The following is a 14,719-nucleotide window of genomic DNA, read 5'->3' as shown; positions in this document are numbered from 1 at the left end:
CAATTGGTCTTTTTTTAAAACCTATTTCTGTCAGTATAATAATTCCTAAACCATGTAGATTTGGATTTATATTATTCCACGCTGTCCTTTCTTATCTTATTTCATCGATGTCAAAGTGAATTGCGCCTCTTCCAACACCCACGATCTCTCTTGGTTGATTTCAAAGCCCTTTCTACTCACCCAGCTCATCCTTCAGTTTTAATCTCAGTCTCGTCTGGAATATAGTGACGCACATTCCAGTATGTGCCTTGAATAGTGCTAATGGCAATGCCCTGTATAAAGAAACCAGTCGTTCCCATGCAGCATTCTTCAGTCTGAAGAAAGGTCTGGACCGGAAACGTCACCCATTACTTCTCTTCAGAGATGCCGCCTGTCCCGCTGAGGTACTGCAGCATTTTGTGTCCATCTTCGTTCCAATACAGTATTGTATCCTGATCTATTTGGCTTGATGTCAAATAGCTTTTTAACTACAGCTTTTACTGGCTCCACGTGAAACAACATGTTTTGCTTTTATTTTGACATCTGCAGTAACATTTGAGCGACAACTGGTGATAGTCTTGTCGCAGTGAAGCCTGATTCCAAACAAACAATTTACTAAGGGTGTTTGGTCAAGATTTTCGATGAAATCTTCACAATTGCACATGATGATTACCTCAGTGAAAATGGCACTGCAGTTGTTTTGGATTATTATAGAAGAGATTGTACATTTTACCACCACGGCTTTAAAGGCTTTTCCAGGTGAGGAATTCTTAAAATAAACATTGACCCTTCGTAAAGTACTTACAAAAAATGTTTTATTGGTTTATGTATTATATTTTGGAGTATTTTGTTTTTCTTGTAACAACGTAGAAGGGTGAATCCTGGTGCACTGATAATCGCATGTGAATGCTGCGACGCACTGTGCGGAGCCGGTTCAGGGCGACCCACTCTATGCGGGGCATGTCCGAGCCAGGTGGGGCTGTGGTGTTCGGTGCGACAGTGAATTGAGGAGGTGGCGAGTCTCCCTGCAGTAATTACACACCATTGTCTCTTACGAACAGTCTGTCAGTTTCACTGAGAGTGAACATTGATATTGCCAGGCAGTCACTTCTATTGGCACTTGTGGAATAATGCCTCGTTAAATAATGTAACATACAGCCTTTGGTATTTTTAGCATTTGGCCCATCAAGTCTACTCCGCCATTCAACCCTGGCTGATCTATCTCTCCGTCCACGATAGATAATTCCACGATTAGCTTTGTGGAAGTATTTTCACCATGGTAAATAGTTTACGGTGGCACGTCACCTCCCGCTTCTGAAAGTCAACTAGTGAGGCCATTAATTGCTCCACAATGCCCACATCCTGTGAATTAATCAAAAGAAAAATAAGTAAGATCAGTAAGTTGGGTCATTCTTATTAAAAGTTTCCATATATTTTTTTATAAATGGAACAAAAAACTCAAAAGAAATATTTTTCCCAAAACAGACAAGATGGCCATTACTGCTTCACATTCCACTCACATCTTTTTTCTATCAGATTAAAAGAATATTGTATGCTGACTAACTTTGAAATATGAAAATATTTAAAATAGCAAATTGGGGAAGTTTGTTTTCATTTTCAATAATGTGTAATGAAATGTGTCACATACAATTTTTAACAGAACCTAGAGTTTTGACAAAGAAATGTGAAAGAGGAAAACTATAATCTGTTTATTCCTCCCTACAAACCATACACTTGTCGATTCAAAAATCTAATTTCTATGTGCACAAAATAGTTTGCATTTTTGACGAAATAACAATCCTGTATTACGTGATTGGTACTTGATTTGTAATTTAAAAAAGAGCTGAACAACCAAGTAGAAACTAGTTCTGTATTTTCTTCATAAAAGAATGATTTTTCTATTGAAAATGTGAGCACAAAAGAACAGAAGCAAATGAATCATATATGTTTTAAAGCTTTAATTTGAAAGCTGCACGAGGAGAACATGCAGAGAGCAGTTAAGTCTCAGTAATATCTGGGCTTTTATTTTGACAGAATTGTGGTTGGTTCACAATGGAAGCGGTGACGTTAAGATCCCAACAGAATCATTTTCATTTCAGTATACATTATAGACATGGCTCAGGTTTTGTCGGCCGGCGGTTTTCAATAGTAGGAGAGGGAAGACTGCAAGGATGAGAAACATAAAACTCGTTTTGCCGAACATCCTGCAGTATTTAACGGCAAGAGTACAATTCCTGCCGGAGGCAATCTGAATGTTAGGCTTTAACATTTCAGGCTGTAAGATATTACGGCTTCAGCATATGGATAGAAACAAGCACAGGTTTTCAGTACACGCTGGTGCCAGTGCGCTTCTTTATTTTGCAAACGTGCATTGCGCGTACTCACATTCAGGGGCCACAGTTTAAGAATAAGGGGTAGGCCATTTAGAACGGAGACGAGGAAAAACTTTTTCAGTCAGAGAGTTGTAAATCTGTGGAATTCTCTGTCTCAGAAGGCAGTGGAGGCCAATTCTCTGAATGCATTCAAGAGAAAGCTAGATAGAGCTCTTAAGGATAGCGGAGGCAGGGGGTATGGGGAGAAGACAGGAACGGGGTACTGATTGAGAATGATCAGCCATGATCACATTGAATGGTGGTGCTGGCTCGAAGGGCCGAATGGCCTACATCTGCACCTATTGTCTATTAGGAGACTGGAAGATATTGAATATATCACATGACACAAATCATAGCATTCCTGTACTCAGTTCTTAAAGTCACCGTTACCATTATATACACTACACTGGTTCTCCACATTAACAAAGTCTATGAGAATGGATCGGTGAATTGGTGGAGCGAATGAGATCAGGAGGGAGGGATGTACCTATTGCATTTTGAGCGTCTTCTTTGGAAGGGGTTCTCAGTCGTGAGTTTACCCTGGATAATGGTGGTGGGAAAGGGGACAATCTAATGGTTTTTTATTCCAAAGGTGGGGTATAGTGGTCTTGGGGGACCTCTGGCGCTGGGTAAAGATCAAGCAGATGCCATTTTGGAGGTCAGACTGTTGACAAGGAGGAAATAGAGTTTAACCGCAGATTTACTCGGTAGGTTGTAAAACCCGGAGAAGCTATTTCCTTCAGTAATAATTACCCGATTTCACCTGGGATTTCAATCATGTGTTTTGTATAGAAAATGTAAAAGCAACCAGTTCCTGGTCATTTTGCATCACTCTAGGAAGGTGTTATGATTTCCATGTCTGATAATTTCTGCACCAGATGCATATCATTACACATATACCCACTTTGTATCTGATGATCCTGAACATCTAATGCCCCCTGCCCACCAAGCTCCATCTCCCTCACAGCCTTGTCCCTCCAATTTCTTCTGATGGAGACCCTGATCTCCAACATCTTTTATAAGATCCTCGGAGAACCGAATGCTTCCCTCTGAAGCCTGCACTGCCTATGACTGATGAGTTTCTCGGTCTGATGCCAAGCACTGACTGTGAGGGTGCAGATCTACTCCTTTACATGTTTTGCAGTTCATAAAGAAATGAGTATATCGCTGTTTCAGTCGGCTTTGGGCTATTGAAGCAGGCCCCTATTAAAATAGTTGTTGGTGTGCCTTTCACAGACGATTCAGCACACCTACAGTGTTGTGTACTGCTACAAAAATGAGTCTAGGCAGCCTTATAATATTGAAATAGCTAGTCCATTTTCAGGAAGCATTTTAACCAAATACTGCTTGTTCTAGTTCCATTTAAACCAGAAGTGCATGAGTTTGACTTCTGGATTTTAACCTCTGACATGACTACAACTCACATTTGAAAATTAAGACTTAGATGTTTAATGCTTAGATGTTTAATGCTTGCAATTATATATTATCACATTAGAATAATTTCAAACTCAAATGACAATATATCCTGGTAACATATTTGTCTGTCATCTTCCTACTCATCAATAAACTTCAATACATTCAAAACTCCGCTGCCCGTCTACTCACACACACCTCGATCCGTGACCATATCACCCCCGTCCTTTATAAACTCCACTGGCTCCCCATCCCCCAGAGAATCCAGTACAAAATCCTCCTCATAACCTACAAAGCCCTCCATAACCTGGCCCCATCCTACCTGACCGACCTCCTCCACAGGCACACTCCCACCTGCACCCTCCGCTCTGCCGCTGCCAATCTCCTATCCCCCCACATCCGGACCAAACTCAGATCCTGGGGGGACAGGGCTTTCTCCATCGCTGCTCCCACCCTATGGAACTCACTACCCCAAACCGTTAGAGACTCCTCCACACTCACCACATTCAAAACATCGCTGAAGTCTCACCTGTTCAGTACTGCCTTCAACCACTGAAGGTCACCTCACCTTCTGTCTCCTTTCTCTGTTCATTTATTTATTTACTTATTTATCTATTTATTCATTTCCCTATGTTCTCAAAATCTCTGTAAAGCGTCTTTGAGTATATGAAAAGCGCTATATAAATAAAATGCATTATTATTATTATTATTACTTTTACTCGTTTAAAATAGATTTCTATTATCGGGTAAACCTCAACACAACCACTATTAAAGTTGTTCATTTGTAATTAAATACATGGCAATCAATATTTTGTTGAAATGTTGACATTTACCCTGTGACTAGATACCCTGCTTGTTTATACCAACAAATTAATGCAATCCAGATGGAATTGGCTGAACCAGCACAAACTATCATGACATTTTAAATGTGAATTGCATGATATCTCTGATGTATGGTTTCCATTATTGTCTGCTCTAGCTTGAGATTCAATTTAAATGCTTTTAAAACTGGCCAGAACAAAATGCCGCTGGCCCAGAAACATTCTTTGAATTGCGATCATTACCTTGCACAGGCACATTTTAATATATGTTATGTATTTAATGTACTAAGAATCTGTTGAGTGTACATCAGTTTTACATTGCTCCCCCCCAGGTGGTTTATTCCTGATATTCTGCACTCATCATAATTTCTGGTGCTGTTGTTGCCAAATGTTGTTGAGGTTCGACAAGGCATTTTGCGAGTTGCTTTAAGGTTTGCTTCGGATGTGTACAATTGGTTGTTTACAGATCCCGTTGATTCCATGAGAATGTTTAATTTGCCAAATGCAAACTTATGACAAAATTCAGTGTCTTTGTTGTCTACCATCTCTCATTATCTTTGACAGTGATAGTTTTGACTGATTCTAACAATGTATCTAACAGTACAATGGAGGGCAGTGTGCTGTTTCTGATATTCATGAAGCAAGTGTGGTCCGTCTGATGTTGTACATAACGATCATAATGTCAGCTATTGTCTTCCTCATGACTGAACAAGGACTGATACTGGTTGAAGGCAGGGTCAGGTGAATTTTCGATAAAACTTGTCATTTCAGGCTGTGTGTTTACTGTGAGTGGAGTGTCCTCGTGTGGAGAAGGAATGCTGATCTGCAGAAAAATATGAAACGTGAATCAGCTCCACATTTAGAATCTGCATACTCTCACCAACCAATGTTGGTCTCGGGTTTCGAAATTTAATTAGTGGCTTCTGTGCACATCCTGAAAAAAAGAGTGCTTCTCACGTTGGGGCTCTGCTCTTTTCACGTGGCACAGATGTAATTTCATGCCCCGATTCTCCAAGTACAAAGCGTAGTTTTACATGTCAGTAAGATTGTTCAGCCAGTTATTCAATATCTCATTCATACGTAAAATGGTGATCTTTCAACTCCTAATGAAAACAAAAACTTGCACAGAAAATGTATGTGGCTTTGCACAAATCAGGTTACAGTTAGAGATTTTGCTGAGATTCATCTACACATTTGCAAATTAAAATGTTCCCTGAGAAGGTAAAGTAATAGGACAGGTTCTGTGGCAGTAATTTATTTATCATTCAATCAATCAGTCAACACTTTATTACAGACTCAAGGTCCAGATAAAAGCCAAGACATTACATATAATAAACATACAGAAGCACAATAAGTTACATACAAAAGCACAGTAAGTTACTAACAACCCTCACATAAAACAAGCTAAAAAACACTAAAACATACATTTAACACATACTCAAAAACAACAAAGAAGGAAGGGATGAGACGGACTGTTGGCGAGGCAGCCATCGCTGGAGCCACCCGGTGAAAACTCCAGGTGCAGTCTCACCAGGGCCCTGCACAACTGTAGTAGGTCCTCCTTACTCCTAAACTCAAATCCTCTCGTAATGAAGGCTAACATGCCATTAGCTTTCATCACTGCCTGCTGTACCTGCATGCTTACTTTCAGTGACTGATGTACAAGCACACCCAGGTCTCATTGCATCTCCCTGTTTCCTAATCTGACACCATTCAGATAATAGTCTATCTTCCTGTTCTTGCCACCAAAGTGTATAACCTCACATTTATCCATATTATACTGCATCTGTCATGCATCTACCCACTCACACAATCTATCCAAGTCACCCTGCAGCCTCATCGCATCCTCCTCGCAGCTCACACTGCCATCCAGCTTTATGTCATCCGCAAACTTAGGGATGTCACATTTAATTCCCTTGTCTACATCATTACATAGATATACATATATATCGACCGCACCGACGCAGGAGCTTTGATTGCCCCGACGCAGGCTGCGGGAACTTCGATCGCCCCGACAGATGGTTCGACTGCTCCGACCATGGGAGAAAGATGAGGGAAGAAGATTAGACTTTATTGTGAGGAATGTGGGGAATCCGCTGTGGTGGATGTTTATGTTAACTTTTATGTAGTTGTGTTTCTTGTTGCTTTTTTTAGTATGGCTGTATGGTAATCCGCTTATCACTGTATTTTGGTACACGTGACAATAAAAGACCTTTGAAACATTTAAATAACCTTGGTCCCAGCACCGAGCCTTGCGGCACCCCACTAGTCACTGCTCATAGACTATTCATATTCAGTCTATTAACACAATCTGGGGCTATGTGATGCAACTCCAAATCTTCATTTATCAACAGCCTGACGTCTCGCTTTCCACCTGTCACTTGCCATCAACATGTCCACTTAGCCACAATGCTAAATTAAATACCACTATAAAGTAAACATCCTTGTACTCCTGAGGGCTACAGTGCTGGAGTACCTCAGTCAGTTGGGCAGAATCCCTGGTGGACACGGATAGGGGACGTTTGGTGTCGAGACCCTTCTTCAGCAGGATTGTCACTGAACTGTAACCAAATAAAGAATTTCACCGTGCTTAGGTTCACATGACAATAAAGTACCATTGACTACTGAACCATTATTACATTGTCTCTGTTTATATTGCAGTGGAAACCGAGACATCAGGCATGGGATTGCATGATGATTGGGTCTGCAAGAGTACGAATAACACATTATTTCTGTCTTTTGATGGATGGATTTATTCTGTACAAAGGTTGGAGCGAGACTCACTCATCCACCTAAACTTTGTATTCAGGCTCTCTGATAGATTCCCTGCATCCTGTAGAAGGGTATATACATCCAGTCTTCACCTACAGATTACCCAGTCAGTCCTCAAACCTGTGTCTTCTGCAGCTAAACGCATGACCTTGCCCTTTAGTTAACTGGCAACTGGTGGTTTCTTTATCCCTGCTCTGGCTGAAGTCCATTCATGGCCAGTACCTCAGCATGTGGAGGACTGCATTCTGCGCACTTCTGAGCTAACGTCCAACTGGTGTGCATCAAAGGTATCACAAAATGCTGGAGTAACTCAGCAGGTCAGGCAGCATCTCTGGAGAGAAGGAATGTGTGACTGGTGTGTAACTGGTGTGCCCTCTTGCTATGGTGCTGGGCACATGAGAGGAGGACAAGTTACATGCTTCTAAACCAGTAGAAATTGTACACAATGAGATGGCAGGAAAATCGTTAGTTACGATGATATCATTGCCTTTTGTATTGGATTTTGTTGCATTAGTAACCAGAGCAAAACACTCAGGAATATCTTAATAGGAGGGTGTTGCAAGTAAGACTGCTTTCCATTCAATGGCTGTTGCTGACTGATTATTGCTTTGTCCTGCAACACTGAGGGAAATATGTCAGTGGATATTGTGCAATGTGGTTAAGTCAAGCTTATTGACATGCGCATGAGTATGGTGGGGGACGGGTACGGCAGTGCCATATACATGTAGACCTACCACTCCCAACAAAAATCAATGCTGCATAAATACTACAAGACTATGAATAGAGAAAGACTGTGTAAAAATCAGGGCACCTGTTATCTCACGGTTGAAGAGCTCGCAGTGTTTGAACTATGAAACTTGCGTGTGAACCTTGTGCTGGGTCTGTGGCATGTGATGGATCACGTGAATGTTCACATGATGCCAGGGTTTCTGGCTGATAGTTCAATACCAATAGTTCAATAGTCCTGTATTGTCACGTGTATCCTAAGGCCACAGCGGCGTGTGGGAATCCCCAGGACACACAGCATAAGCAGAGACCCACAGCCATCAGTCCAATGTCCGGGTCACACACACTCTTCACCCTGATGTGACCAGAGTTGTACCGACCGCTGTCACTCTCTCTGCAGTCCCTGTCCACCCGAACAGTCAGAAAGCCGTCCGCACTCGCACCAGACTCCAGGATGCTCCCGTGGCTCGATGTCCCCGCAAACACCGAGATCCCCATGCCCGCGGCAATCCCTCCGAGTCCCCACCAGCGCGAACAGCATCCATCTTGCTTTCAGTGACCTCACGTTCCTCACTGTGATGGAAGGCAAATAACCTTTACCTTCTTCCTCCTATTCTCTCGTGGTCGAAGCAATTGAAACATCCGCAGTCGGGGTGATCGAAGCTCCCCGCAGTCGGGGCGATCGAGGCTCCCACGATCAGGGCGGTCGAAGCTCCTGCAGCTGGAGTTCCCGAAGGTGGTCCCTAACAAAGGGACCACCAGCTCCACGATGTTAAGCCGCAGTGCGAACGGAGATATGATCGGAAAAAGCCGCATCTCCGTCGGGGGAAGAGATAAAAAATAGTTTCTCCCAGTCCCCACCCCCCACATAATACAAAAACTAAAGATCAACTAAAACATACAAATAAAACGGAATAAAAACAACAAAGAAGAAAGAGACAAGACAGGCTGTTGGCGAGCCTGCCTCTCACAGCGCCACCTGGTGATCAATGGGGATCAGAGGAGATTTGAAAATCAAGAGGAATTTAGGCAGAATAATACTGTTTCAAAGAGATGAAGAGTAAGGCGAGGGTACAGAAGTACGATGACGGTGAAAATAACCAGGTGATTGATAAAATACATCTCTTGATGCTCCTGAACACATCATCAGTGATGTGACGTAAACGCACGATGAGAAAAGTCACTTCACGCATTGATTGGTTTAGGATTCTGACGATGTAGCCTGATGGGTTGTGTATACAAATTCAGTAATAGCATTTGAAACCTAGATTAGTAATTGAAAGAGAAAATTACAAGGATAAGAGCATAGAGCATGGAGTGAGACATAATGGGCTGACGAGGTGGCCCAATGGTCCAACGATTAGAGTAAGCCGGTATGTGAACCTGACCTCCATGCTGTGTGTGGGGTTTGCATGTTATCCTTGTGGCATTTCCTCTGGGTGCTCCTGTATCCTTCTACATCTTAAAGCCGAATGTAAGTTTCCTCCTGTGTATGGGAGAGTCGTGAAAGATGATGCGAATGTAGGGAAAATAAATGTGTTTGGATAAGATTCAAGTAAAAATGTGTGATTGCTGCTTGACATTGCCTCAGTGGGCTGACAGGACAGTTCCCATGCAGTAGCTAAGGTTAAGACTGTAAGTCTGTATGATCTTCTGTACAGTCCCACTTTGACTCCATCGCTTTTGTTCAACCTTTATTTCAGATTGAATTGGCCCTCCTTTTAGAAATTTAAGTAACTTTTATATTTTTGGTACTTTTGTGTTATCTTTTATAGGATTTTCACCAGTGAAAATTGTATTTTTAGAGAGTTAGAATTTATGGCAATGAACCTATGAATTCATCCTTGTTACACGAGAAAACCTAACAGTGGGTTTTGCTGTGGGCAGGTGCTGGTTGGATTTTCATTAGTGTTGGCTGATTCATTGTGTCAGACATTGTAACTGGACGTTGTTGCATCAGCTCTGATAAATAGATTGCTGCATAGCTGAGAGTGATATACTGTTCATGAGAGTGTCCACGGTGAGATTTTAAAAATATGTTTCAAACTCAAGGAAGTAGTGAAGATTGAGTGAGGTCTTACAGAAGAGAAGTGTTCAATCTTTTTAAATTATTTGAAGGATCAATTTTATTGCTCGGTATATCAATAATGGAATATTATGAGCTCTCCACATGTAAAGAATTATTGCAATATAAATGACATTGGAGTTAAATGACTCATGTAAGTACTTGATTGAAATGGGAAGAAGTGAAGATCTTGCTGAAGATAGTTTTTTTGTGGATTATGTTGTGGAGTGCACAGAGCCACAGTCTGGAGTGTTGTTCTTCGTAAACCACTGTATGTAATAAAACTACATAAAGGTACTGGAATGTTGCAGCATAAAGATTAAATTCATTCCTAATTCCATAACAATATAATAAGTTAATGACAGCTTAAGAATTACTTAAATGAGCAAGTTTAAACTATCAAAAATATGCCAACGTTTTATCTATCAATGACATAGATCATGGTTTTGTTATTTTTTAAATCTTAGTGCTTAAAATCACAGAACAATATGAAGAAAAAACTGTTACTTCAGCTGCAAAAATCTGTGTCTTGCAATGATTTTGTTTTAATGGACCGGCCATCTAGCATCATTGTTCTGTGTTTATACATCACTTCAAAGGTCATCCTTTTCTAAACTACATTTTCTTAGTTTTTAGGCAACTGCTTCCGAATACACAGAAGAGAACGATATACTATTCCAGGGTAAAGGGATTACAGAGTATCTGCCCTCTGCTCAAATCTATTGATGAAACTCCAGAACCCATTTTAGCAAATGTCAAAGGGGACTTTCCCAAATGGTTAAGGGGAAATCTGCTGAGAAATGGGCCTGGGAAGTTCGAATTTGGAAAAGACAGGTAGGCACGTTTTCTTGCCCATGTTTTATTGCACAAAATACTGTCAGGTCCGCAAGATGCTTCACCACCTAGTCAAGCAATTGAGTTTAGTTTAGAGATGCAGCATGGAAACAGGCCCACCCAACTGTCCTGCTGTCAGGATTCCCCCATTCATCGTGTGAGGTTATTGCTAATATGCGGGATACAAGAATAGTAAGTATGAAAGGTAGATAGAATCATCTTGACAATTTCCTATACTTGTCACATTTTCTTGTCATGTGGAAGGTGTGCAGTTGTCTGTATGTGTAAGACGGAACGGCAGATGCTGGTTTAAACCGAAGGTAGACACAAAAGCTGGAGTAACTCAGCAGGACAGGCAGCATCTCTGGAGAGAAGGAATGGGTGACGTTTCGGGTTGAGACCTTTCTTCTCAGTTGTTTGCAGGTCAGTTACCTAAAAGTGGTGAAGTTAATGTTCATGCCATTAAGTTGCAAGTTCCCCAAGTGGAGTACACTGGCTCTCAAGACAATCACATGAAACCCATTCCCTTCACTTGCCTTTCTGTAACGTATTCCCTCGTCCATGCCTGTCAACTCTCCCACGATTCTCCTGCCACCCACCAATACCAGGGACAACTTACTATCTATTAACCACATAAAACACTGTGAAACATGCTCAAAAATGTATTCAATGGCTAATCAAAATACAGGTACCTGAAATTGATCGAGGCTTCTCAGGCAACCATTTACACTGGTCAGTCAGTGCTGGTCAGTCAGTGGGTTCACCAGTCAGTGGGTTTGTAATCAATCAATAAATATTTTGTTCAAAGGTCTGCCCCTCATAAATTCAGGATCAGATGAAGCCCAGAGTCATGGGCAGCTTAACAGGCATTGCCTAATTAACCTATCCTTTCATGCTTCTAATTGAAGACGAGAGTATGTTGAAGGGCTATAGATTGTGGGGAGCAAGGTTTGTGAACTTGAAAGAAAATCAATACTTTGTCCATTTTTTGTGAGAAGATCCAATTTCTAAGTAGCAATGTTTTACTCACTTACTAAACCTGGTCTATTCTCGTTTTAGATATAACCACTTGTTTGATGGCATGGCCCTGATGCATCAGTTCAGAATTGATGATGGTGTTATAACATACATGAGCAAGTTTCTGCAGAGTGACTCCTACTGCATCAACAGCGCACATGACCGAATCATGGTATCGGAATTTGGAACGTTAGCCATGCCGGACCCTTGCAAAAGCATGTTTGACCGCTTCACTAGTCGATTTGAAATATCTGGTATGTGTCAAATATATCAATTTAGTTTTACATTGAAACCTTGGAAGGTCAAGCTTAATGTCTACTTCAAATAACGTTTTGTTTTCAGATGCAACAGATAATGGATCTGTGAACTTTGCACTGTACAAGGGGGATTACTATGCTACCACAGAAACTAATTATATCCACAAAGTGAATCCTAATACCCTTGAAACTGAAGAAAAGGTAAGATTCCCTTTATTGTTTTATGAATCAAACTTCATTTTGTGAAGATGATTTTCAAATATGATACTTCTTTGCTGTTGGAGACAAAACTTAATTCAAACATTATTACATTTATATTGTAGGACTGGAGTCTTCCCTGCCCTCTATATTTGCAGTGCGCTGCTAATGTGACTATTGGCCACTCTCCAGAATTTCTGGCTGAACTTTGTTAGTCAATAACTGCTGGAATTGCTCATGAATTCCTTTATTTGACAATAGACAATAGACAATAGACAATAGGTGCAGGAGTAGGCCATTCAGCCCTTCGAGCCAGCACCGCCATTCAATGCGATCATGGCTGATCACTATCAATCAGTACCCCGTTCCTGCCTTCTCCCCATACCCCCTCACTCCGCTATCCTTAAGAGCTCTATCCAGCTCTCTCTTGAAAGCATCCAACGAACTGGCCTCCACTGCCTTCTGAGGCAGAGAATTCCACACCTTCACCACCCTCTGACTGAAAAAGTTCTTCCTCATCTCCGTTCTAAATGGCCTACCCCTTATTCTCAAACTGTGGCCCCTTGTTCTGGACTCCCCCAACATTGGGAACATGTTATCTGCCTCTAATGTGTCCAATCCCCTAATTATCTTATATGTTTCAATAAGATCCCCCCTCATCCTTCTAAATTCCAGTGTATACAAGCCCAATCGCTCCAGCCTTTCAACATACGACAGTCCCGCCATTCCGGGAATTAATCTAGTGAACCTACGCTGCACGCCCTCCATAGCAAGAATATCCTTCCTCAAATTTGGAGACCAAAACTGCACACAGTACTCCAGGTGCGGTCTCACCAGGGCCCGGTACAACTGTAGAAGGACCTCTTTGCTCCTATACTCAACTCCTCTTGTTACGAAGGCCAACATTCCATTGGCTTTCTTCACTGCCTGCTGAACCTGCATGCTTCCTTTCATTGACTGATGCACTAGGACACCCAGATCTCGTTGAACTCCCCCTCCTCCTAACTTGACACCATTCAGATAATAATCTGCCTTTCTATTCTTACTTCCAAAGTGAATAACCTCACACTTATCTACATTAAACTGCATCTGCCATGTATCCGCCCACTCACACAACCTGTCCAGGTCACCCTGCAGCCTTATTGCATCTTCCTCACAATTCACACTACCCCCCAACTTAGTATCATCTGCAAATTTGCTAATGGTACTTTTAATCCCTTCGTCTAAGTCATTAATGTATATCGTAAATAGCTGGGGTCCCAGCACCGAACCTTGCGGTACCCCACTGGTCACTGCCTGCCATTCCGAAAGGGACCCATTTATCCCCACTCTTTGCTTTCTGTCTGTTAACCAATTTTCTATCCATGTCAGTACCCTACCCCCAATACCATGTGCCCTAATTTTGCCCACTAATCTCCTATGTGGGACCTTGTCGAAGGCTTTCTGAAAGTCGAGGTACACCACATCCACTGACTCTCCCTTGTCAATTTTCCTAGTTACATCCTCAAAAAATTCCAGTAGATTTGTCAAGCATGATTTCCCCTTCGTAAATCCATGCTGACTCGGAACGATCCCGTTACTGCTATCCAAATGTTCAGCAATTTCGTCTTTTATAATTGACTCCAGCATTTTCCCCACCACTGATGTCAGACTAACTGGTCTATAATTACCCGTTTTCTCTCTCCCTCCTTTCTTAAAAAGTGGGATAACATTTGCTATTCTCCAATCCACAGGAACTGATCCTGAATCTATAGAACATTGAAAAATGATCTCCAATGCTTCCACTATTTCTAGAGCCACCTCCTTAAGTACTCTGGGATGCAGACCATCAGGCCCTGGGGATTTATCAGCCTTCAGTCCCATCAGTCTACCCAAAACCATTTCCTGCCTAATGTGGATTTCCTTCAGTTCCTCCATCACCCTAGGTTCTCCAGCCCCTAGAACATTTGGGAGATTGTGTGTATCTTCCTCAGTGAAGACAGATCCAAAGTAACGGTTTAACTCGTCTGCCATTTCTTTGTTCCCCATAATAAATTCCCCTGCTTCTGTCTTCAAGGGACCCACATTTGCCTTGACTATTTTTTTCCTCTTCACGTACCTAAAAAAACTTTTGCTATCCTCCTTTATATTATTGGCTAGTTTACCCTCGTACCTCATCTTTTCTCCTCGTATTGCCTTTTTAGTTAACTTTTGTTGCTCTTTAAAAGAGTCCCAATCCTCTGTCTTCCCACTCTTCTTTGCTATGTTATACTTCCTCTCCTTAAT

General features: G+C 41.7%; 1 protein-coding gene across 4 annotated transcripts in view; it reads left to right on the top strand.

The window, feature by feature from the left end:
- Window positions 1-252: 252 nt before the first annotated feature.
- Window positions 253-14,719, top strand: part of bco2b (beta-carotene oxygenase 2b) — a 41,753-nt gene continuing 27,286 nt past the window's right edge. The window contains exons 1-5 of one of the 4 annotated variants that reach the window (XM_078426703.1): window positions 253-383; window positions 529-738; window positions 10,778-10,982; window positions 12,042-12,253; window positions 12,342-12,457. In XM_078426703.1, the coding sequence (XP_078282829.1) occupies window positions 621-738; window positions 10,778-10,982; window positions 12,042-12,253; window positions 12,342-12,457 (651 nt within the window). In that variant the 5' untranslated portion in view covers window positions 253-383; window positions 529-620. The other 3 variants (XM_078426704.1, XM_078426702.1, XM_078426705.1) reach the window with 3 other exon arrangements.

This window comes from Rhinoraja longicauda, chromosome 32 (genome assembly GCF_053455715.1).
Source record: "Rhinoraja longicauda isolate Sanriku21f chromosome 32, sRhiLon1.1, whole genome shotgun sequence".
Lineage (NCBI taxonomy): Eukaryota > Metazoa > Chordata > Chondrichthyes > Rajiformes > Arhynchobatidae > Rhinoraja > Rhinoraja longicauda.
Note: the sequence above shows the minus strand (reverse complement) of the source record. Positions and strands in the feature narration are given on the sequence as shown.